The following is a 25,453-nucleotide window of genomic DNA, read 5'->3' as shown; positions in this document are numbered from 1 at the left end:
GTGTGTGTGTGAGTGTATTTAAGGAAGGTACCTTCACTGGTGAAGTTTTGTGGGTAGAAAGAGACAGAAATAAAGAAATAGGGAGAGAGAGCACTTCAGTGCACATTGAAAACGGTTGAAGTCACGTAGGTTTACATTAGGACATATTTGAAAGAAGAACCACCAGAGTGAAGCCACGCAGACCTGCCAGTAATATGGATGGTACTTTAGGATCATGAAGCGAAAGCAGTGGGGAGAAAGGCCACTTAAGGGAGAACCCCTCTTAAAGGAATATTACAGACTTTCTCTCTTTCTCACTTTCTAAAGGGGAGGATTAGCTCATTTTTGCTAATGTTAGACCCAGCTTTAAAATACAGTTTGTTTGAAATGGTTGATCAGTATGGAAAACCTAGAATAATTGATTACTCATTTATTTAATATTAATAATAATAATGTTTAGTAATTTAATGCAAAGGCTTGCCTGAGAAGCTGACACTCCACTGGCACTTAAACTATAATTATGCCTTAATTTTAAAAGGCTTTGCTATCTTACATTGTGAGGAGAGCTGGATTCTTAAATGAAAGCCACACCACTAACTTAAATGTGACTATATTCCACTAAGAATTTCTTCTGCATAGAAATCACATTAAAATTATAACATGCTTACCTGAAAATATATTTATACGTGCTTTCCTCATTTGTTTAAAATGTCATAATGATTTAAAAAATAAAGTTGCATACACTTCATTTTATTACTTATGTCTTTTATTTGTAAGAATGCTAACCTTTGAACTTTCCTCATTATTTGCTTGTGATTAAATTTGTGTTCACACACAATAAATACTTATATGTAAAAATACTCCTGTCAATTTTTTTTCTTCTCGGTTGTTTTTCTCTGTCTAGTCTTGCGATGGTGGAGGGTCTTCGGGGGTTTCGTTTTTCCTCTATATGAATAGTTTAAATGTCCACATGGTTAACTCTCTGCTAAGCTCATTTGAATCAGACCGGCTTTACCAATAGAAAAAAAGCTCTAGTGACGCAAGCAGCAGCCTTGATACTGCAAAAGTGTCTATTGCTCATCTTTTATTTTTGTTTTTGTGTGAGTGCAGACAATAGTGTATTTATTCATGCAGAAATGTTGTGCTCGAGTATAAAATTGTTTTTATTCCGGCCTTCCATGAATCGCTTATTTTGCTCCTTTGAGTGAAACAGTAATGTGAAAGAATCACCTTGAGCTGTTCTTCCCATTCAAATTTCCCTTTTATTCAGAAGTTACACTCTGCAAATTCCATTTACGCTCCATGGTTGAGCTGAACGTTAAAATTGAAAACTGCCCGTTTATGAATCACATTTGTGCCACATATGGGATTCTATCCCCCAGATTTAGGGATTGTGATGTACATAAATAAAAATATTTTTGATTAGATTTTTTTTAGTGGTCTAAAATATGAAAAACAACAATGTATACCTGATCTCAGTATTGTCAAGAAAAGTTGAATTCATAATTTACAATAATTTATTCTATTTTTTAATCTGGTACAGATATTTTTGACCCCCAATAAGAAAAACATTTTTTAGATGTTATCAAACAAGTTTTACAAGAAATTGATGAGAAATTTAAAAAGCATTGATTGCTAAATTCATTATAAAAACCTGAACAGGTAATACTTAAAAAAAAAAAGCTTACTTAATATATCTTTCTTTAAAAATGCTATAAGCAGACGAATACTATAATTATTATCCAATACAAAAAAGAGACAAACGTAAATACGCTGGCACTAAGCACATAACGTTTAGTAACATGCAAAAACAGTCACTAGATCCGAAAGACTGAAGTTTGGCTATTTCTGCACTTTACTTGGATTAGTGTTTTAAGTGAAATACGAAAGTCAGTACAGTGCCTAAATCATCTTCAGATGTGCCTACTGTTGGATACAGTCGATGTCGTCATTCTTAAAAGCTGTGAATATGAATACAGAGAGTATAGCTGTATGTTTCATTGTAAAATCCATACTGCAGGAGGCGGTCGGTGGCTTAACGGAGGGCGATCTCCTGTGCGTGAGATATTCTAAATACACACATGATGAGTCTGGCTGTTAGCATGGATAGAGGAAAGGCTATACTGCAACAGTATCATGCTGAGATAGGGGACAGTTGGAGCCAACTTCTGCAGTATGTAATAAGTTTAAAAGAATGTAACCACCAGCACTAAAAATATTTCTGTGACGTCCACCTTGTGGCATGATATCTGTACAAGAAATAAACAACCTCAGGTTTCAACTCTAAGTAGCTTCTATCAGTCCCTCATGCTGGTTAGAGGTTACAGGGACCACATATAAAGTCCCCAAAATATGCATGTTTACATTGAGTCTGAGTGAATTTTAGCGGTGTGTGAGTATTCTCTGACTCATCGAAACATGCAACATAACTAAGGATTTGGTGAGCATATCTAGCAAGTGGATGTTTTTTATATATAGATTGTGAATCAGGGGGTCGACCATCCTGGATCTGTCTTCAAATGTGGCAGACCCACAGTTACTGCTGTGAGCAAATTAAAAGAAATGAAAAAGAAATGAAAAAGTTTGTGTTAATGTCAAGGAAACAACAATGAAATGTTAAGAGCAAAATCTAAATAAATACATTTATGTTGACTGAATTTGCTTTTTAACATTTAATTAGCTAGTGTAGAGTAGAAATATTTTGTATTATATTTAAATAGTAAATAAAATTACATAAAATAGTCCAAATAAAACAATTCATACATAATATTTAAAATAAAGGTACATAATTTACTCACCTCTAAATTTACTTTTCATTCATTTGAATGAAATAAAAATCCACTTGTTAAGAAAGTAAAAAAATAACAAACAAAACATAACTAATAAATAAACTAAATAATCGCTCTGTAAGGCAGGGAATTTAATTTCATGTTTATGTATTTTTTTTCTAATCCAACTACTCCAGAATTCATAAGTATTTGATCTCTTAAATCCACAAATCAGGCATATGTTTTAGTGATCCCAAATTGGTGTTACTAAACCTTAATAATAGATGTTGTGTACTATGTATATTTTTAAAATGATAAATAAATAAAATACTAAACAAAATACAGTAAAAACAATAATGATGGAGAATCTTTCGGACAGAATGCTGCTGTTTTTTCAGAAGTGTTTTGTCTTTTGTTTGGAATGTGTGTGTTTGACAACAAGTGGTTGGTTCATCCTGAATCATCTTGTTATTGTAGACAGGACTTGTAATTATGGACGGTTGGATTTATGGTTTGTCATGGACGAGAAAAGAAGAACATTTAAAATGCATAGTTAGATGCCGTCAGTACAAGTAAGGCACCAAGACCCATTTGAAAATTTTGAAATATTACATATTCTATGTTATGGGTATATACACATTAATACATATTCGTGTTTATAGCCTAGTTATGTCCTTTCAGTTATAGATTGTATTATACTCACACAATTATATTGTGTGCTAATTTAAACACGGATAGGACATAACATTACATTAAATTGGGATATAAAAAATATCTACTTTTGGTTTATTATCTATTTAAATTTTTTGCCTTCACTCGTATATTAAATGTTTATGGAGTGCAACAAATGATCATTCCACTTATTTAGTTTCACTACTTCTTCATTCCTTTGTACTAAAACGCTTTTGAGATGTTTATTAAATTGTCAAAAAGATCAACATTCTCACCTATACTGTGGACGACTTATCGCAATGTGTCCCTTCAGACGTCTACGGTGAAGTTGCACGGTGGCGCTGGAGCTTTTTTAAGCAGTCACTGTCCCTTTAAGAGAGCGCGCTCTAGGGTGGCGCTTTCCTCCGCAAGGGCTTCTTGATATTAATAGTGTTGGTGTCTTGAAACTGACGTAATGGTTGGAGTCTGAGGTCCTGACAAGCGATAACATTTCTGATAAAGAACTGAGACCACTGCAAAATCCAACCTCCTTTTTTCTAGCCCAGACTCAGGCGTTTTTACTATTAAACACAGTCACCCAAGATTTCACGTGTACAGGAGCAGTTCGCAATCTTACATCCCTGTAAAAAGAAATCATTCCCCGAGATCAACAAACAAACAACACAAAGACGCTTCATGGCTCACGCCAAAGCTCCACCATCTTTCAGACTGCAAAGACTATTGCTATTTAATCAACAGGTAAGGCGAAAGCGAATCAATGAGCATTGCGATCACGGCAGAAGAGCGAGAGATGTGAATTTTAGCAGTAGTTCCTGAATGCTGATGGCTTTTAGGGGGTGAATGTTATGTAATGTTGAGAAGCGCTAAGGGATTTGATGAATCAGTTGAGCGCTACTTTGCAATGAAAATAAGAGCTGGCTCCTCGGATTTCGGCGTGGCATTTGGGTTTTGAGGCAGAATTGGATATTGAAATTGGCGACTTGTTAGCTCCCAGTAGTGCGGTCACATTCAGAGACACGGAGAGAAAAAACACGAGGTTTTTGGATTACTTTTCCTTCCCATTTTCGCGAAAGTCATTTCGTTGCGTTTTGCAATGCGTTTTGCGCAAGCTAATATCCAGAATGTAGAAATGCGGTTTTCTGTCTGTGTCACTGACGCTGTGAATTCTGTATTAAGGTGGATTTTAAAGTCGCATCGTGTTTGTTTGCGTTGTTTGTGGGAAACCCAGTCGTGGCAGTAGTTATGAAGCCGACATACGGTTCATAATATGAAGTTTCCTTCGTGTGTAGGCTACTGTTTTTGCGTAAATGATGCTAAAAGTGTACGGCGCTTTCCACACAAACTTCGAAAACTTTCCGTAACTGATGTGCGATAAGAAAACGCGTAGGCATAGCAACGTGCTGAACGTTACACTTCATTTTCCACATACAAAGAGTCGCAGGTTGTTTACATGATACTCTGAAGACCTTTTATCGCTGTTTTGCGGTTTGATTCGATGGCAGTTCGCGAAAAGATTTCATCGTTTGAACGTTTCTTCGAGGCGATTGAGACTTTCTGAGGGAAAGTTTATGAATAGCGGTAATGAGTTGATTCTGAATGTACGAATAGCACTTTCTCGGTTTGCGCGAGTGTTTGAATGTTGTTTAGTAAAGGACTGAAGAAAACTGTATTTGTTTTACCAACTGTTTGGAAAACTTTCGCACTTAGGTGTTTGTGGGGGCTGTAGTTCACAAAGTTTCTTGTGGCGTGACTAAAGTGGCGTGATGGAGCTTATCACTTTCCAAAAAGCTTTAGCACAGAATGTAAAGGCATTTAAAGAACTCTAAATATGGACTTGAAGACTTTAAAGGTTACAATTCCTACTTCCTGTCAACTTTCATACCCAGTTTTTTTATTTATATCTTTTTTTGTGTACAAACATGACTTGTGTTAAAGTATTTATCTGCTTTTTAATGTTATTTATATGCCTGTGTTATATATATATAGGAAGCTGTGTATGTGAATAGTTCTGTCCTGTTTGGATTTTAAGTTGTTACCGTTTTTTGCAAAGTTTCACAGTTCTGCATCTGTGGTAAGGTTGCCAGTTAATTTGGTTTTACAATCACTTTCACCTTACAATGTTATTGGTAAGTTTAAGTGGGCGGAAACAAGTATTTATCTTAAAACTATCAGATAAAATTCACCCACACTTCACTTAAATGTGCTGTACTGAGGCGGAACCTGCATCTGATTGTTGCGATACACAATCCCATGTTGGTTCCAGTAGATGAGTTGCGATGTTTCCTGTAAACTCTGAAACCTGCCACATTCGGGCGGTCTGGAAATGATATGTTCCCTCTTCTTCTGAAAGCATTCGTTTTTTTATCGGTAAAAGTTTCTTAATGACAAAGCCCGTGCGAGCAAATGTGGCTCATCATTTAGAAAACAGAACAGAAACTCACAACTGTAAACAGAGTTTCAGATACAGTCAACAGAGAACATAATCTCTCTCACCATCAGGTTTGCAGTCATAATCACAATAATGTTTTTGTGCAGATTTTGGTCTTTAAAGACATGCGTTTATTTACTTTTTTTGTACACCCAAAAAGTTGTAAAACATAACTTAATCTAGACAGCAGAAGAAAAAATTCCCCCCCATCTGCTTGGAATATTATTTAATTCCTTGTGCGTCGTAAACATTCATATATTCGAATCCGTTCTAGCTATTCATTCAGCAGTTTACCAGATTCAGTTCTCAGTCTAAACAGAAGAATAAGATCCACATGAGTTGTCTGATAAGGCGCGTTTGAAGTGATTGAAAAGCTTGAGGTGTATTTGAAATGTAAATGACTCCACATCTGTGAGCCCTTTGGAGAGAAGCAATAGATCAGAGCTGTATAGTCAAGAACTTTACGGCTGACAAATGAATTTGGGCCTCGGTGGAGGGAGAAAGCAGCAGTGGGGGTCTTCCATTTGTTCTTCGTGGCTTCTGAGTTTGCACAACTTCTTTTGGGCTAACTTCTTGCCGCTTTGAGATTCGCCACTTGTGTCCCTGCGGCAGATTCATGTGGCGTTGGTGCCGTTGAATAAAGGGCATGTAGAGAAAATAAATTGTAGAGGACTTTTTAGTGACAGTGATAGAGAATGAATCACGCTAGCATACTAAATCCAGGTGTTTGCTTGTAAGGAAATATAATTAGTTTGACTACTACAGAATCAGTTTTTTTTGTTCTCTTTTGTTGATTGAAACGCTTATTTGCTTTTTGTGTTAACGGCTGCGTAAGTAACTTGTGTATTACTCCAAAGTTAATACAAGCTTTCATAAACTGATTTTAAGAGTAACGAAAACAATCTAAATTGTTTTTAAAAAGTCACATGGTCAAAACTTTTCATTCATCTGAATCTTTAAATAGAAAACATTTCTTTCAGTATATTTTATCGTCCGTGTGAGCAAGCAACAGACTTCAAACCTTCGTCGCTGCTCTTGTTTTTAAATGACAAATGAATGACTTTATAGAAATTCCTTCTTGTTTTTTGGTGCCGAGACTTTCACTGGTGGTTAGAAATATAGAGACAAGAAACTTAGTTTTTTGTAACTGCCTGATGAAATGCCAACGTTTATAGAGAGACTGCCCTTGATAATTTGAAACCTTAAAAGCTTTTATTACATATTCGATTTAGCTTGCACACAAATATAATTTTTTTTCTCCATATTTTTTTTCTGGAATTAAAAAGCCACAGATCACAGCGGTTGCTTTTTTGTCTCGTGTGCTTTTCATTCTGTTTTTGGTTGTTTTAGAAGAGACTAAAAGACGTTGATATGCCGCTCCGGATGTGTAGTTTAGTATGTATATTGTGAAAACTTAAACAATATTGTCCTGATTATAAAGTAAGAGGTCACCTTGGATGCTATATGAATGAAGTGCTCGAAACGTAAGCATTTCTTCTTTTTTTTTCTCACACCCTGTCTGTCTCTCTGGGAATAAAACACAGACCTTTGACCCGTTGTGTCACAGCAAGCTCTTTAATCCTGTAATGAATTACAGCTTCAGCTTCTGTTGCATTTATTAGTAATATGATTTGAGAAGTAAGGTTTTAATTTTCTTATAACTCTCAAACCTTGACTAGCACACACAACTCTTCCGTGAAGTCTATTTGACAACTCCCACAGATAAGCAACAGTTTAGGTTACCACTCTGACTCTGTCAAAGCAGTTTGACATCACTTGTTAGGCTAATTATGTGGCGTGTAATAATTTAGTGGTTTTACATCTGGTAAAGTTTGGTGGTGACTGAAAACTCTCCGTATTCCCAGTAGAGGGGTACTGTAGGTTGCACTGCAAGAAATGAAAAAAGTTCCCCTGAATCTTCATTCTTACTCATGAACAAAAATAGATGGTGCTTGTGTAGGAATGTGTGCCATAAAACTTTCTGGTTGGATGTGTTGAGACTGTGATGTTAGATTAGCTTTTAATACGTGTCGGATAAGTTTGTCTCTGTCCAAACTGAATTAGTAAATCGGTACATATTTATTTAAATGAACATCGCTCTTGTCAGTTTAATAGCTCCATCCTTCTCGCTCTGTTATTCTTTTGCTACTATCTGAAAGTTTTCATGTCAAATCCTCCAGCAGTTGCCCACTTCCTTTCCAGTCTGACCGTGCCCAGTTTAGTCCGTCCGCCGTTCCTCCTGCGAGCTCCTCGCGCCGGCCCCTCTGGAACGTTGATGAGTCAGTTTAGCCTTCTTTTCTTTCTCTCTTTCCCTTACTGTCGCGGTGTGTGTTCTCTTACCTCGCAAACAGGTTTTCGTTTTTCTTTATTTGTCTATTTTTTCTTTTCCACCTCATGGTGGCTGAACGTTCTCCATCTGTGTGGTCTGGTGAAGTTGACTATTGCTAACCTGAGACAGGTCGAATAGAACGGATAGAAGAAATGGTTGGTGTGGGGGAGGTGGGCTTTTCCTTGTGAATGTTTGTTTTCCTGTTTCCAATTTGGTCGGCCAGAGGGCCAGTACTGTCAGAGCTCCCATTCATGAAACCTGTTGTTAGACCAACTGAGTACATGACAGGATATCTCCCGGCTCTTTGTATGTGTATTGCGGTGTTCATGTTGCTCTTACGGCGTTTGATTTTTTTCCAAGATTCCAGGTCTTACGTTAGATCCTGCGGTAATGACTCCTTTCTCTTGTATTGTTTTTGAAGGAAACTCTTTTACTTGAAAGATGTTTTTTTTAGCTAATATTTGCAGCAAATGTTGTCCCGATTGTCATTGAGGTTTTATGCTTGATTTCCTGTCGTAAAAGTGAGCGCTGACTTTTACTGCGCAGAGCTGTTTAGACTGAGAACTTTCTCATCTCTGAACTGCGCTTCTGTTTTTTTTGCAGTGATCACGAAGAGCCGTGTGGTGTGGTCACCCTTCGCACCCAGGATCATCTGCACCTGTGAGGTCTTCTGAGAAGAGGAAGTACAGGACGGTACGCTTCATAAACGGCACGTATGAAGACGACGCAAGGCTAATAAACTCTGTGAACGCCGCAGGAGAAAATGGAATGATTCCTAGGCCAGAATGGATGTGGAATAAAGGGTACCTCAGAGGAAAAGGACTCCTCAGGGAAGCGCCTTTGGATACCTTTCCAACTGTTATCTGCCTCCCTGTTGGAACTGAGTGTGATAATGCTATAACCCAATGCTTAACAGAGGTACGTATGTGTGCGATTGTGCGCTGAATAAAATGCAGGGACTATTGCGTTGTGTTTTTCATTCAGACGCAAGTCAGCGTAGCACGTCTGCCAAACTTATACGTGTGATTAACGGCGAGGGTCTTTGCTTTTGTGAAACGCTTCCTTTGAGATGGTTTCAGGTTTTGACGGTGTTGTGTTAGGGCCATCTAGCATTTTAAACTTTATTTATGGTAACTTTTAACCCGCTCTTCCTGTAGTTCCGAGCAGTAATCTAGACAGCTAGATAGCTCAAGCTGTTAACCCGCTTTGATCTTCTGTAAGGCCGTCATCCCCTGCTTTGCCGTTTATTACGTGGAACAGTAGAATTTACTGACTTTCTTTTCCTCTACTTTTTTTTTTCGAGTATTTGTGGTTTTCTCTGGGGTAAGAAGAGAGGCCACACAAGCAGTCTTATTTTTCTACTCTGTGGGGCTTTTTTTCAAGTTACACATTTGTGTACCAGGTGATGTTGTGGTCTGGTATTTTTCTCAGCCACAGTGATTCCACAATGCTGGATTTGACAGACTCACTTGATGGAGGTTGGTCTGCGATGTTGATAAGAATTTGATGAATATGGATGTGGTTTTATAATTGTTGTCTATTTGTGCTATATATATGTTTAACTTTTTAATGTTTGTTGGTGAGCCCACATAAACAGTTAGTTTTTCTTTACTTTTTTGTATGTTTCAGTTTTGCGGAGGTTTTGTGTCTGCATTAGTTGGCTTGTTTGCTTTATAGTTTGGTTTATGCTGCTTGTTTTTTAATTACATCCTTAATTCCCATAATCATTATGCAGTTTGCAGACATTAAATGTTGAGAAACATCTCTAGCACTGCTTCTCATTTAATGTTTTGACTTTAGATGGCTTGCCGACTCTGTAAAGCGTGAGTTTCAGTCTTTACTCATGAGCTCTTGAAGCGATCGCAGAAATGCAGTAATCTGAAGGTTTAAGAAGGGCCGCATTCTTTGTGGCCCATGTTGTGAACAGTAGTTGTTCTTAAATGAGGTAATGTGAGTGTGTCACAGCCGACTGTTTTCTCACATGCAGATATATATAATAAACGACCTGTAACAAGCTGTGATTAGAGATCCTGCCTCTGTGAACACTGCCACACTGGAGGTTTCTCTCGCGTGCCTTGCCGTTTCAGCAGATTTGCGTAATGTTTAACATATGCCGTCTTCTCCAGGCTGGTTTTTAGGAGAAAACCTGCTTGTGCGAACACACACCGCACAGGGATGGCAAATTGTTTTGGGGCTTGATGGATTTTGGTAGGTCTTGTAGGATCAGATGGGGAGGGTGAGACTGAATGGCAAGATTAACCCCACAGATCTTAAACTCAGAACTCAGACACAGGCTTCTAGGTCAAGGGTCACCTGAGGGGTCCAAGGGCTCCTGCTGGGGCTTACTGGGCTGTAGAGCATTTGTCCGTCTGCTTAATATTTTTTATTTGTATTTGTGCGGTGTCTTTTTTACATTTTAAAGTAGAACATGGAAAACCTTTTTGTTTTGTTTGTCAAAATAAATCTGAATAAATTAGTGAACATCTTTTTTTATAATTATTTTGTGTTCTTGAAAATAATTTAGGAGGTATTGGGATTCTCAGCTGTGTTGTATTAATATTTACCCAGCAGTTGTAATGTTAGTTTAGTCTTCACTTCTCAGATGTGACTTTATTCAGTTTATTTAGCTTTAATCTCCACTGTTTGCATGAGACCGCGCCAGTCTTTAAAGACCCCGTATTCATTCGTACCCGCCCCATTCTGCTAAATATAAATCTATTTGCTCTGAAACCGTGCGTACGGCCCAGACTAAACCCATAAATGTGATTTCTTGAGTTATTTAGGCCTAATGATGGTTCTGTGATTTAGGTACATTACACATTAAGCAGCTTGCACGGTGCACGTTTTACAAAATATATTTTCAGAATGATGACTTGCGCTTAATTGCATTCGAACGTATAATATCCTTATAGGTTCAGCTGTTATACGCTGGACATCTCTTTGACTTGCAATGCCCGTTTTTGGGTATAAACACGGATTTATGTTGTGAGTTAGGGCTTATGCTTATTACTTCTACCATGCTTTGTATAATTTCGTTGAGTTATAGAGGGGGAATTTTAGCGGCCTGCATAGTTCTCCAGTAGGTGCCTGCGTGATGTATGGTGTGCCAGCGTGCAGAGAGAGGCAGACGGCCAAATGTTTTCATAATGTTCATTTAAAAGTCTGATCACTCGGGCTCCACCGTTTCTGGGTTTGCAGCGCATATAGAAATCTTTCAGCAGTTGACGCAGCGATACTTTAATCAGCCGTGCTGTGCTTAAACCTCCATATTTTTTTTGGGAGAACCTGCTGTTGTTGCATTTGAGCGATGTCACGTCACAAAGAAAAACACTCGCTTTTGCAGGTGCGAGAAACTTTGCTACATATATATGAGTTCTCGAAGAGTTTGACTGTGCAGTTATTTTTTAAAAGTGGAATTCAGTGCCTGAAGCGGCTGCACACTGCAACGGAGGGTCCACATCTGCATGTGTTTCAGGCCCTGCTAAATAAACAACAACCGAGCCCCTGTGGACAGAGAGGTGTCAGTCGTGAGCGGGCTTAATTAGACTCTTGCTCTCTCTGTAGTTTGACTCTCTTACCGTAAGAATTCAAAAATCTGACGTTGGAGACAAGCGCAAAATGGCGGTAATGAGAGTGGGCCGAGCCGGAAAAACTAGCGAGCCTCCTGGCGAACAGCGAGGATCCACCCGCATCCGCCTTCCAATTAGCCCGATCCTCTTTCTATCGCGCGGTGCCTTCTTGCAGTAACCCCGAACGAGCACCAAGCTAATCTAATTAGATCGAGAGCACAAAAATGATCCCGGACCGTTGGCGGAAAGCACAATAAGGAAGCAATTTATTCCATCGGTGTTAAAAACGGAGGGAACGGTTGAGTGCAGGCCTGTTGTTTTTTTCACAGAGGCTGTGCTTCATATGGTGTCGGAGGGGGAGAAAGGGGGTCAAGAAAAAGGGGTCGAGGGCTGCTGCGAAGCTGCAAAAACAAAACTTCTGCAGTCAACCCTCTCGAAATTAAAGGGTAATGCCGAGCGCACCACACACTCAGGAGTTGTTTGTTTAAAAAGCCAAACTGCATTAATCAACGTCTTCATCTTCATCGCTAACAGCATGATTAATCTGCTGTTTTTCTTCACCACGCAGTTCTCTTTTTTTAAAGTAATTTCCAATCCAATGAGCAGCTTTGACAGAGTGCTCCTGACCACATTGTTCACACATTGAGTGATGTCTGCACAGCGTCAATGCACAGCAATATTACACTTTTGGTTCAGAGCCCAGATTCTACCTTGTGCAGTTGTGTAGCGTAACTGCTGTGGTGTAGACTGGACTTAGGGTTGAGTGTTAGATGCAAATCAACATATTTTCATATTTTCTGACTAGTCTGAGGGTTGACTAAACGTATAGGCGTAGTCAACTGTCATGAATCATTCCATGCCACTTGTATTACTTGCATTACCTCTAGACTTCAACATTAGCAGTTCTCTCTCTTAGGACCCTGTATTGAAGCCCCGGTGGGCAGATTTAACCTACTTGAATAGCAGCCGGAGGCCATTGACAGGAGCCTAGTGTCCTGGCCGTGTCTTTGGCAAACACAAACAGGAGCCTTCAAAAGATCTCTCCATTTGTTTAGAGGAAGTCCCAGAGGCTTGTTACACTGCCCAGCCCCCTTCTCTTGTGGCTATCAGATGTTTATCCTCTACAAGCGGGGCAGTTTACAAATGTAAGTGTTGTCACAACACAGGAGGAGACAAAAGGTGTCATGTCAGGCATGGATGCACCTCGCTGTTAGAGCGGCATTAATTTGCAGATTAGATGCGTTCAGGTGAATGTGGGAGCTTGTCTTGGTTTCATGTTGTGGGAAAGGTGAGGGCATCCAGAGTGGCAGGGTTGTTGTGTACCGCTGCCCTCTGGGCTCTGATTTGCCTCGTTCGGTCTGAAGTAAAGTTTAGACCTTGCGAGCAGGCCAGACTTGATCTTCTTTAAGGGCTGACTAGTGGAGCATTAAAATGTTTTTAATGAAGTTTAGCGTAGCCGAATTAGCCAAAATATTGAATAAACAAACAGTCAAGGGGTGGAGTTTGTATACTTTGTGAATGACAGACATTCTCATTGTGTAGAAGTTTTATGGTCATAAATTCCACGTAGGCTTGGATATGGGCTTTATTATAAACTTTAGAGGAAATAAATGCAGACTTGAAAGTAAACACGAAATAGTTTGAATATCTCTCAGGCTTACAATCTAGCCGCTAGATGTTTGTGGTCGGATCTTTCTGACCTCGGCCTAAGATAGGCATCAGCCTGGAGGACAGACAGGCAGGAGTTGGTCCACTCTGTTAAACACAACATCCAGAGTCCCGCTAGCTCTCTCCCTGCCTGAACCCTGCTGGCTGCACTTCATCTTTGTCAGGGGAAGATATAGAATTAGTAGCTTACCAGGCATCCCTCCCCTCCCCGTCGCTACCCGCACCGGCCCATAACTCTTCTGGCAGGGCCGAGGAACAGACCCGAGAGCTGGTTCCTCATCTGTGGAGGCCGCCACTCTCAACACCTATTATGGTCAATGGACCTGGGTCGCTGTCAGGGCCTGCTGCCTTTTTGATTCACCACTCGCTTCGGATTCCGCCTCAGGTCCCAGGCTTTTTTTTACCCTGTCCTTAACTTCCAGATAGGAGATAAAATATCCATAAACAGCACTTGAAAGAGAATGTAAATGTTTATAGGCTTCCTGCAAGACTTATCTGATATTGTTCTTATTTATACGTCGGGGCTGCTTGACTTGGAGGCGGTCAGGCCACGCCGAGCTGGAGCCAAAGGACTTTTAGAGCTCCTTCGGCTGGGCTCTGCCAATTGCAGCACGGGGAGAAGATTTAAGTGGACAGTTGGACGGCAGAGGACCGAGCCAGTGACACCAGGACGGAAAGAATGTAAAAACAATACAACGCTAAGTTTCTTCTCGTCGCCCACACCACCTGCGTGCTGCTACCCTAAACTTAGATACAGTGCAGGGCACTTGTTTTTGCATCTTTTGGTTTCAAATCGGAAATCAAAAGATTTTTTAACATCATTTGTACATTATTTGATATTTTCTGGATCCTGATGTAAAATTAAATGCAGCACTCTGTGTCACCTCCTTAACTCCAAGCGGCACTTACATTTTCTATACAGTTTATCTATGCCATACATGTGCGTGTCAAGGCTGTTGAGTGGATGACCTGGCGCTCCTGTAGGCGTCACAATCCGATCCGTCTATATCGTTGATGTTTAGTGGGTGAGCCGTACCTGAATCCTCTTCTCAAAGTGAGGGTTATTGTACAGTAGCAAAAAAAAGCAAACAGACACTAACATGCACTCACATGCACTTATATGCACTAGCCTTTACATGTTATATTCTATTATATATAGGTGAACAATTACCCAAACGCAGGCTGGGCACACAGGCATCATTACCTGACCTTTTCTCTCAGATAAGTATTGCTGATAGGGAGCATTTCACAGCCTCCGAGTCAAAGCCACAGCCCACATTCGAGGCAGGGTTTACAAGCACCCAGCATTGACTCTATAGTCTTTCACACGTGCTGCTCAAACCCCAGGAGTGTGTGGAGCATGATCAACGAGTCCGGTGATATCTGGCCCGCTTCTCAGGCATCGTGATGGACAGTTTGTGTTATAGATAGCGGTGACTTCACTGTCTGAGGTATCAAAGTTTATGGGGCCGGGTTCCATCTCTGTCCTCAGCTTACTTCAGCTGCTCTTCTAATAGTCCAAATAGCGCAAGAGGCCAAATGAGGTGACGTTTGAGTTTAATGCAGGCATTTTTGGCCCTTCAGAGAAATGCTGCTTCCGATTTGTTTTTACGAGACGTTGCGGTTCGTTTTCACACTAATAATAAGCAAAGATTAGAGAAACAACTGTACGTAATACAAGCGTAGAGTGAACATTTGTTCTGCTTCAGAAAGCGTATAATGTGAAGAATAAGACAGGGGAACATGTTGGAGTGATAAGAGGGACGGGCAGGTAGATCTTTGCATAAGGATCAGAGATGATATCCGAGGGTGCGGTTTGATTCTATCTAAGCTCTGATGACTAATCAGTCCCAGGGCTATATAGTGTTTGAAAGGAGAATAATAATACTAAGCAAATAGAGGAATCTTGTACAACCAGTGTGTTTGAACTGCTTCCCTGCGCATAAAAAATACTGCACATCATATTTCCTACTTTATTTTTCACATTGTACACACAGTAGAGAATGTTAGTCTTTTTTAGTCTTGGCAACGATGATCTAGCTACAATTGATTTGCCTAGGCAGGAAAAGGTGTCTTAGGTAACCTAGTTTGTCTACATCTGTCAAGGGGGGAGCAAGTAGCAGGCTAACTAATATAGAATATTGCCAGTGTATAAAGTCTTTGACAAAGGGCTGTTTTTGAGCTGCATGTGTTCAAAGGCCCAACCTTCGCCTTGATTTAAAGCCCTATTGCTATATTTAGCAAGCACTTCCGTGCATGATTAGAGTATATGCAAAATTTCAGGAGATACAGGGAGGGTAGTGACAAGCATCACAAACTTTACATAACGTTTACTTATCACTATGATCTGCCCCAAGTGGTTGAATGTGAAGGTACTAACCAGGTTTTCTCACAGTGGCTTTCCTCTGCTTCCTTAGAAGTTGTCTTCTAAAATCTTGTATCTCTACATATGGTGATTTTATTATTGGGCCATAAATCATTATTGGAGTCCCCCTCAATGTTTGCCACTGGGTTTAGCAAATATCGAACCAATAAAAAGTATTAAAAGTCAATTTTGTTAATTTTGGCAAGACATTACTATTTAATCATTAAAAAGTACAGTGTTTTTTTTTCCATTTCCTGAAAATCAGTGTATTTGGACATCTGAGGTTTTGGAAAGACAGCGACGATATGACTCTTTCTTCTGAGAAACACAACATTTTGACATTTTGAGAAAAGTTTCAGTGGTTTTGTGTCCATACAATGGAAATCAATGTGGGCCTATGTGGTTTGGTTACCAACATTCTTCAAAATATCTTCTATGTTTTGTGGAAGAAAGAAAGTCATCCAGGTTTGAAATTACATGAGGGTAACTAAATGCACTTTTTTAATATAATAAACACATTTTCATTTTTGGGTGAACTTTACTTTTAAGGTTCCTCATTGGTGTTGCACACTTAACATAATGCTATTTGTTAAGGGCGTGTGATTAAACTGTCTCCGGTATCTGATGTTTTTTTAGGTCTGTCATTTGAATGCATTCATTTAGTGTGAATAATTATTAAAATTACTAATCGTAGATATGTTAGTATTCCATATACATTTTTTTATTGATTTAAAGAGTATCACAGCTTTTTTTTGTAGAAAATCAAAAAAAAATTAATGAATAGAGACACGTAATGTGATGGTTGAGCATCTGTAGAGAAGCCTGAGATGTGTCGCAACATTTTGTGCTTTTTTTTTCAGAGGGGAAATGCATCTCAGGCTGTGGTTTACTGTCGGTTTCGTACTGTAGCTGCAACGGCTTGCTTTGAATAGTAAAAAAATGTAATTGCAGGAAAGGATTAAAATCAACTTTATTTCGAACTTTCCATCACGTCTCCTATTGTTGAACATTCAATCATCATACCAGCTTGTCTTTACACGTCTTATCTCTAAGATGGACTCCATGTTGGTGGGCTGCGTTTGGCCGTTTCCTACTGGGTTGGACATCGGGGGGATGTCAGCTCGTAAAAACCTCAGAAGAAGCGCAGAGAAGGAAATTAAAGCTATTGTTTTGCCTGCAGGGCAGATTTAACTGTCTGCAGGTCCTTCTTGGGAATGTTGAACGACATCACAGAGCAGGAGGTGTTTCTGCTAGTCCATAAACAGAGGAGTGTGAAAAGCGGAGTACAGAGGAACCCAAGCAGAAATGATTTCTCATCAGCCGCTGTGTAGCACGTTGTGCAATGAACAATCACGTCTGGCTTTTCCTGTTGCTTAACACATATATTTTTAGATGCGGACTCTAGCACTGCTTGAAGTATCTCATCACATGCATGAGCTGCAGTTATATGTTGTATTTAAATATCGAATTCCCCTTTAATTACTTGACATTTCAGGGTTATCTAGACTAGAGGAATCTTGCGTCCAAGTTTATTTTGGCCAAAGAAAATTAAGTTTGTTTTTCAGATTGTTTGCATTATGCACTATTTAAGCACTATTATTATAGTCTGACTGGATGTTTTGCTTCCAGTTCATGTCTGTTCACAATGGTGACTCTCATTAGAGTAATAGTATAACAAAGAAATCTGTGTAATGGCAATGCCATGAAAATAATTTGATGAATTAACACCTAACTTTTTATATGAATCCCCTTTTCCAGCATTAGAGTAAAAAGAACAAGATTTCTTTTGCATACTACTAATGAGAATTAGGAGTGAAAGAGGTTTATTTGTCATGACATATCAATGCAAATAGGCATTTACCTTCTGAATACAAAATATAATTGGTTCGCTTTTGATTTTTAGCAATCGAATTTTGAAATTGTGAGATTCAAAGAATCATTTCCAAAACTTTTAAAACTTCTGCAGCCGTTCCTCAAGTCCCTCAGCTTCCAAAAGGTCTTTCTTCCCATCTGCAAGTCTTTCCTCTCTCTCTCTCTTGATACGCTCACACTCGCTCTCTCACACGACGGCATTGGCGGAAGCCTGTTATCTGCAGTTCTCTCTAGAGCGCGTGATCCCTGCCCCTCTCTGGCAGCTCGGGGCCTGTGATCACAGGAAGCTTAAGGGAAGCAGTTGTTCTCTGTTGTCTCCGGTTCTAGCGTACGCTGATTGAGTGCACAGAGACCAGGTCATTCAGATGGGGGCCTCGCACCACCCCCTCCCCGATCCCTGACTGGAAGGCTGATTGTGCACAGGATAGGGGTTGGGAAAAGGGTGCCAGAAAGTTCTTTCTCTGTTCTGGTGTGATTTCGACACTGCCCAGAAGCTTTTGAGTCTTGAAACTGAAGCAGGTAGTTGTGAACAAGCCGATTGTGAGGTTGCACGTGACTTGAAAATTGTAAATGCGAGTCAGATTGCGGGCTTTACAACAATTCAAAGGAGGCAAGTAGGAGTTGTATATCACTATTAAAGACATCGCAATTGTGTCAAACGTTTAATATTAAGTTATGACATGTGTGGTTTGGACAAGTGCCACAGTTAAACACCATCTACGGTTAGATGTCTGATGATTAAGAAAGAAACATAGCGGTGGAGGATGGGGGGTTTAAAACGACTAGCATTGCCACAGGCAACAGTTTTTGGTGTTGCCTCTTTGATGTGAATGACTTCTCATGCATAAACATGAGGGGGGAGTTGTGTTGGTCGCATTGTGTACCGTTGACATGCCACGTAAGAACGAAAAAAGTCAGAGAGGCACTTAGTCACGGGCCCTTCTCATTGAGCCCATCACCCTTTCACAAGGCTCCTCATGGAAGGAGAAAAGGGGGAGAAGAGAATTATGGGAAAAGCTCTTTATTTTTGACATGCCAACCCCTCCTCTGTTCTTCACACACACACTCGCTCTGTCCCCCTCTCATAGTGAAACAGCATATGGCTAAAGGTGAGGGGACTTCCTGTCAGAGAGTTGATTATGAGTTATTGCGGGTTTAGCATCTGCTGCTACATCGCCTACTTCACTATTTGATGTTTTTAGGCATGATGGCTCCAACGAAAAAGCACAAGAATGAAATTATGACTTGCAGGTCTGAGAACTTCAAAGCTTGCGTGTAATGCGATGGAAATGATAAGGATATATGGGCATAAAGAGGTACAGCCTTTTTGTAAGCTTTATAGGGAAAGTTCACCAAAAAGTGAAAGTTCTGTCATTGTACTCCCTCTTGTCATATCAAACCTGTGTGATTTACTTTCTAATGCAGAACACAAAAGAAGTTTGAGGAATGTTTTTTTAATCGAACCCTTTGACTTGCATTGGTTTTGTGTCCATACAATAGAAGTGTAAGGGTAGCAATGTTGTTTGTTCACCTACATTCTTCAAAATATCTTCTGTGGAAGGTAGAAAGTCATACAGGTTTGAAATGACAAAATGGGGAGTAAATGATGACAGAATTTGTATTTTTATATCTTTTTTTTCACTTAGGATTCGGTATCGATTCGGTACAGTACACACCACTGGCTTCCTGACATAATTTGCTACCTGAAATGCATCAGTCTTCAACTTCATCTTTGTTTTTCTTCCCTTGGAGCTCAGGAGCCTTATAGCCTGGCTCTCTCCTTGGAGTTTTAATGAGAAGGTGGAGCACCATATTCTTCTCTACAAGATCTCTTTGCTCTGATTCGTCATTTTTCCTGCACGCTGATATTTCAAAGTGAGTGGAATATTGGGCATAGGACAGATTGGTGTTCCCGGACATCTGTACTGTGACAGATTTTGGCAGCCCACAACTCCTTCAAAGCCCTTAGTGTTGCAGTGGCAGTGTCTGCATGTTTTTTTTTTTGTCTTCCTCTCACTTTGTGGATGGGAGGAGATTAGTATTCTGTTCCACACACACATGCGCGCACACACACACACACTCAAGCACCCTGTGAAGAAAGCCCTGTCTTCTGGCAGGCCTGTTGATTTATTTCGATCTCTAAAGATGTCTCCTCACTTTTAGTTTACATTAAAGCTTGAATCTCTTGCGAGAGCTTCTTTATATTTTGCACTTTCTTGTGTGATGTTCAACTCTTCAGTGCGGAATATGTCTCTTGATTTTTCTTCCTCTTGTTGACTAGCTGCTTAAGAGAACCTGAAAAGATAAAATAATCAAAAGGGATGTGGTTGCCATGGAGATAACCTTCATTTTTGTGCTATCTGCAGAAATGTATTGTATTTACAGTTTGACCAGAAGTACCAAGGAATGCACCATCCTTTATGTAGCCAAAAACTGAAATGTGGTGTATACAATCATTGGTAAATGAATAATCCCTATCTGTTGAGGGTGAAACTGTAGGGATGAGCCCCAGGTCCATTGTGACCAGAAGGTGAAACTGCCTCTTGACTTAGACCATTGCTGTGTTTGTCCCTATGTTTTTAGATTTTACAACCTTTTAAATCGCACAAAAACCATTGAACAGTAGTGGGTAACCAAATTGAAGTATAGCAATATAAAGAAATGTAACATATGTAATGTAGAGCTATAAGGATATGTATCGTAGAGCTATGGCAATATTTTTTTATAAAATATTTTTAGCTTAAAATTCATTTTATTTTTCATTGACAGATCAATTCTATTTTTATTAGTTTACATGCAGTTGGTTCAAATAAACCTTCAATGTTATCAATTATTTAACCAAAAATTTCTTTTTTAACGGACATTTCAGTGTCAGTTTCATATTTTAAAATGTTTACTAATATCGTGAATCGTAATCATGAACCCATTATGGAATCAAATCGAATCGTGAGCTTAGCTATCGTTTTACCCCTATTGAACAACGTCAAATTGAGACTTTTGTGATCTTTTTTTTTTAAGGTATCATAGTTAAATGTACCAAAATATATTCTTGCCTTAAAGATGGGATAACACACGTAGTTTCTACCACTTTCATAATCATCTATACAGTAATATTGCATACGTTGTATCTTCGAAGAGTATTTACTTTGATCACATTTATAAAAGAGAGATACATCTGTACGATTATTTCAAGAAAAGACGAACTGATGGAGGCAGGCAGGGGGACGGAACTACAGCATGAGCACACAATACATCTTCGCATTATCCCTTCGTGTTGTTTACATTGTGCACATACGCACCGATTGCCAACAATACACAACCAAATGACTTAAGCCCTTTTCATACAGAGATCCTGGAAAATACATGGAAAATGTGTCCAGGAATTTGTCCCGGGATCGTTAGATTTTGTTCATTCACACTGCCTGTGATTTTCTGGAATCTGTGCGTGTGTTCACACTCATCCTGTGAAGATCCCCTAAAGACAAGTGGCATAATATCCTAAAATATAATGTTAAGTGCATTTTTTTGTCATGAAAATTGGGCTGATCCTTGTGGTGAATTTAGGTGGCTAAATAGCAGAACTTGTCATTATTACCGCCTTCCTTTATTTAGTGCCAAATAAGCCTAAATTATCTCTCTTTTTTGGTTATTATTCTGTAGCATAACATTTTCTTGTTTTTTTTTCAAATGAAAAAGACGTCAGTTTTAAAACAAGCTTTTTATTTATATATATTTTTTTATTATCCCAACGAGATACATATGCTAAATATAAGATGCATATTAAATGTCAAATGAAAACAAGTTAATCAAATTGTTCTGGCTTGTTCGGTGCAAATTTACAGAGCCTTAATGAAAAATATAAGGAACGCTGCAAATAAAAATTTGCCAGTATTGTGCAGCATAGCCTAATTTCTATACAACAGGCACTGTATAATACTTTTTCAGTAATATTATGTACAAAATATAAGTTTATAAATTTGTTTCGGCTGAGGTGAGCCTGTTCGGGACTGGACCAGAATTTAGACAGGGAACCCACAATAGCGCTAAAATACACCTCCCTCCTGTTCTGTTTAATCACAGACGTTGTGCTTGAATCTATTGGATAAGAAAGCAGGTCAACTTGAATTTGACGCTTCACAGCGGTTTTATTTATCTTCATTTTTATTTACAATAACCACATCACTAAAGTATGACATGAGGCTTATATAACTGTTTCTGATCATTTTCCTGCACATTTTATTATAGACATGTGTTTTTTTATTATTTAAACCTCAGTAGCAAGTTTAAAGATAATAGAGATAAATCAAAATTTTAAATAATTGAACAACAGAATTCAATTTAATCTAGGTTTACTGTAAAATTTTAACCTGGATCAAATGATATCTTAAATATTAACCTGATTATTTTTAAACAAGGTTTACAGTTTGGTGAAACATAATTATTAAATAAACCTTGATTTAATCTAGATTTAAGCCTAATCCTTGTCGGTGCAACCAACCCATAGGTCGGTACATGATTATCATGTTTATATTGTTTACAATGTTTTTGTTGAGAAAACAATCTCATGCCGTAAATTTGGTGACTATGACTCTTGCATTTATCAATGATGTAGCTAAAGATGAGTAGTATTTTTTAGTAAAACATTAATTACTTGCTTAATATTTGCTATATTTGTTTTCATAGGCAAATTAAATACTATTTATTTCTGATGCGTGTCGTCAGTATACAGCCTTTACGACATTGTTTCTGCCTTTTGTTCACACAGGGCGCATTCCGAGACTGATCCCATTAATGTTACTAGGTCCCCTTTCCTGAATCACTTTTCGGATATTTCCGGGATGCGTTTGTGTTCACACAGAATACACTCTGGCAATCTTATGGCAATTTTATGGGATGAATGTAGTATCCAGATCCAGGGTTATATCAACCGTTTACATAACATTCATCACTGAAATGCTGCGAACAAACAAACACACCTCAACTTCTCTCACTATTGCAAGAGTAACGAGCTGCAGCTGTAGGCCCACAGCGCAGCCAGTCTTGGCACAGCGCAGCCAATCTTGATAAGCGGGTCTTCCTATCGCTCGTTGGTTGGTGTGTGGATGGATGGGCTATTCCTTTCGCTTTGCCGTGGGCATGCTTTTCAGGGAGAATTGCCCAATAATGGAATAGGATCCCTGTTCGAAAACAGGGATACAAACTTATAAAAACTTGGCTGGGGGAGTGTATCAAGCACAGAAATACTACATAACACGTCTAACTCGTTTTTTTTAACAAGTTCACCATGTTAATCTTGAGAAGCCAGCATGTTCAACAGCGTAAAGAAGTCCGAATGCATGACTTAGCATGTTATCCTGCCTTTAACAAATCAGCTGCTAAAAATAACTTTCAAATTTTGTAATTATTCGATTTTTTGGGGGAGGGGAACAATAGGAGTCTTTTTATGCAAGTAAATATTAGGGCAAAGCAAAATAAGAACTACAGGCCTCTCCCTTTTCTCTCTCTTCCTCTCTTTCTTTGTATTTATTCACACATTTTTTGTTAGTTTGTTCTAATTAAAATGCATGTGTATGTTGGCATTCAGTAAGGGACCTGATGGCTGTTGTATTTTCTGTTTCTGTGAACACAGAGCAGCAGCACTGCCGTCCCTCACTGCCTGTTGCATCCTCAGTCACTTTCTCATTTAGCGAGAGGCTTTTCTTTCTCTCTGTTTCTATGGGAATGTCTTTGTGCTACATCGGCTGTTATAGATCACATGGGAGAATTTTTGCAAATTGGAGGATGAACCTGCTGCAGCGCAAATTAAGTTAATTCAATTGTATTAAACAGAAAGATTAATAACATTTTTTGTTTTTAATCTTTTTCTCCTGATTATAAGGCAAGAAAATCTACATATTTGGTTTTAGGGTACTGGAAACATCCCGCCACTACTGAAGAAAAAACGACACTTTGATGCAATTGACTAGTTATCTTGTTTAGAAGCAATTATTGCTTTGCCATAGTTTAGACAGAGGTCAGATTAACGTGACCCCCAGCTACATGGTACATGTATGGGAGTTTGTGTATCAGTCAATTTGGAGAAGGTTGGATGTGGGAGATGTCGGGAGGGGAGGAGGACTGACTCATGGTCCACTTCCTCCTCTTGACATTTCGCTTTAATGATCATTAATTGCTCTCCGTATATCTAGCATCTCGCATATGTGTTTTCCATAGACCATCCACATGCTTGAAACTGCTCTGCAGACAGTGATGTGACTTATTCCTAATGTTACAAACGAGATTCAACTCCACTGGAAGACGAATCGGGGTCCTTCGAGTCCTTTCTTGCCACAGAAGTCTGCGGCAGTGACATTGAGGAATAATAAAGGGGGCGGCGCAAGGTGGGATTGCTGGGGGAAGGCTTTTATGCTCTTAGACGTGACCGCACACACATGGTATGCTTGACGGATTCGAGTCGTGGCTAATTGCCATGTGTGCTGGTGAATATACTATTGTTAAGGTGGAAAGATAGGCCTGTTTTATTTTAAAGTGACATTTTTTCATTCCTTTCTTTAGGATCTAATTCTTAATAGGTTTATAGCTCCAGAAAACTGAATATTGACAACTCCTGAGAACCCGCGAGCTAAAATAGTTGAACATTTGTAGCATAATAGTCAGATACAAATGACTTTTTCTGCACTTGTTTTCTAGGCATGACAAAGCAATTACAGCGTACATTTTCTTTCCTTTTTTCTCTGTTGCTTTAATTTGCAAAGCCTGTAAATAATGGAGGCAAAATAAGTCCCATCATTTCAGATCTCGGGAACTCAATATTCCGGCTGGCTGATCAGCGGGGTGCATGTGCTCCTGCAAGTGTGGTAGTATTTATACAAGCAAGCGTCAGCATGTGGGTGTGTATAGGAGCTGATATTTAAGACTTTGCTCAGATTCACCCCCAGCGGATTGAAAGCGCAGGCTTGAATTATGAAGGGCGGTTCGGGTAATGTATTTTTAATAAACAGACTCTCTGGGTGGAGAGCTCGTAGTGACCCGGACTGCAGCGCTCCATGGGGTCTTCCAGCTGTGTGTATGTGAATCCCCGCTCTCATCTGATCCTCCTGAGACTGTGAGGTAGAAGGGATTACAGCTAGATTTACCAAGAAAGATTGAGATGGGACGCAAGTCCGGGAGCATAATAAAACAGCTTGAGTAGTGGTTGGTTTTTACAATTTAGTTGTAACTAAAGCATAGCGTTTTTGTAGTCTGTGGGATGTTGACTCAACTTAGCTTGTTAAACTGTTTTTTATATGGAAAATGAAATATTTTTGTTAAACTATGTTTTATAGGTTGGGATTGTTAGTTATTGTTGTATAAAAGTTATAGATAAGTTATGGCACCAGCATATTGAAAAAGGTTTATGAAGCTATTTTAATTTAAAGATAGTTCATAGTGACTGTGTCTTAAAGATGCAATGCAATCAAAAAGCATTATAAAAAGAGGCCAACATTTGACTTCAGTCTGAGATAGTTCACCCAAAAATGAAAATTCTGTCATCATTTACACATTCGCAGATAGTTCCAAATGATATTTATTTTTTATTCTGCTAAACACAAAGAAAGATATTTATAAGAATGTCAGTAACCAAACAGATCTCATCCCCCATTGACTCTCATAGGATTTCTTTCCCTATAGCAGTAAATGAGGGATGAGATCTGTTTGGTTACTGACATTCTTCCAAATATCTTTCTTTGTGATTAGCAGACCACAAAAAGCTTTGGAACAATCTGAGATTGAGTAAATGATGACAGAATTTTCATTTTAGGT

At 39.1% G+C, this 25,453-nt stretch overlaps 1 protein-coding gene across 6 annotated transcripts in view; it reads left to right on the top strand.

Moving 5' to 3' along the window:
- Window positions 1-3,740: 3,740 nt before the first annotated feature.
- The window catches only part of trps1 (trichorhinophalangeal syndrome I), a 97,103-nt gene continuing 75,390 nt past the window's right edge, over window positions 3,741-25,453 (top strand). The window contains exons 1-2 of one of the 6 annotated variants that reach the window (XM_056741271.1): window positions 3,741-4,157; window positions 8,780-9,094. In XM_056741271.1, the coding sequence (XP_056597249.1) occupies window positions 9,082-9,094 (13 nt within the window). In that variant the 5' untranslated portion in view covers window positions 3,741-4,157; window positions 8,780-9,081. The other 5 variants (XM_056741275.1, XM_056741272.1, XM_056741276.1 and 2 more) reach the window with 5 other exon arrangements.

Source organism: Triplophysa dalaica, chromosome 25 (genome assembly GCF_015846415.1).
Source record: "Triplophysa dalaica isolate WHDGS20190420 chromosome 25, ASM1584641v1, whole genome shotgun sequence".
In the NCBI taxonomy this organism is placed as follows: Eukaryota; Metazoa; Chordata; class Actinopteri; order Cypriniformes; family Nemacheilidae; genus Triplophysa; species Triplophysa dalaica.
This window is presented reverse-complemented; position numbering and strand designations above follow the sequence as displayed.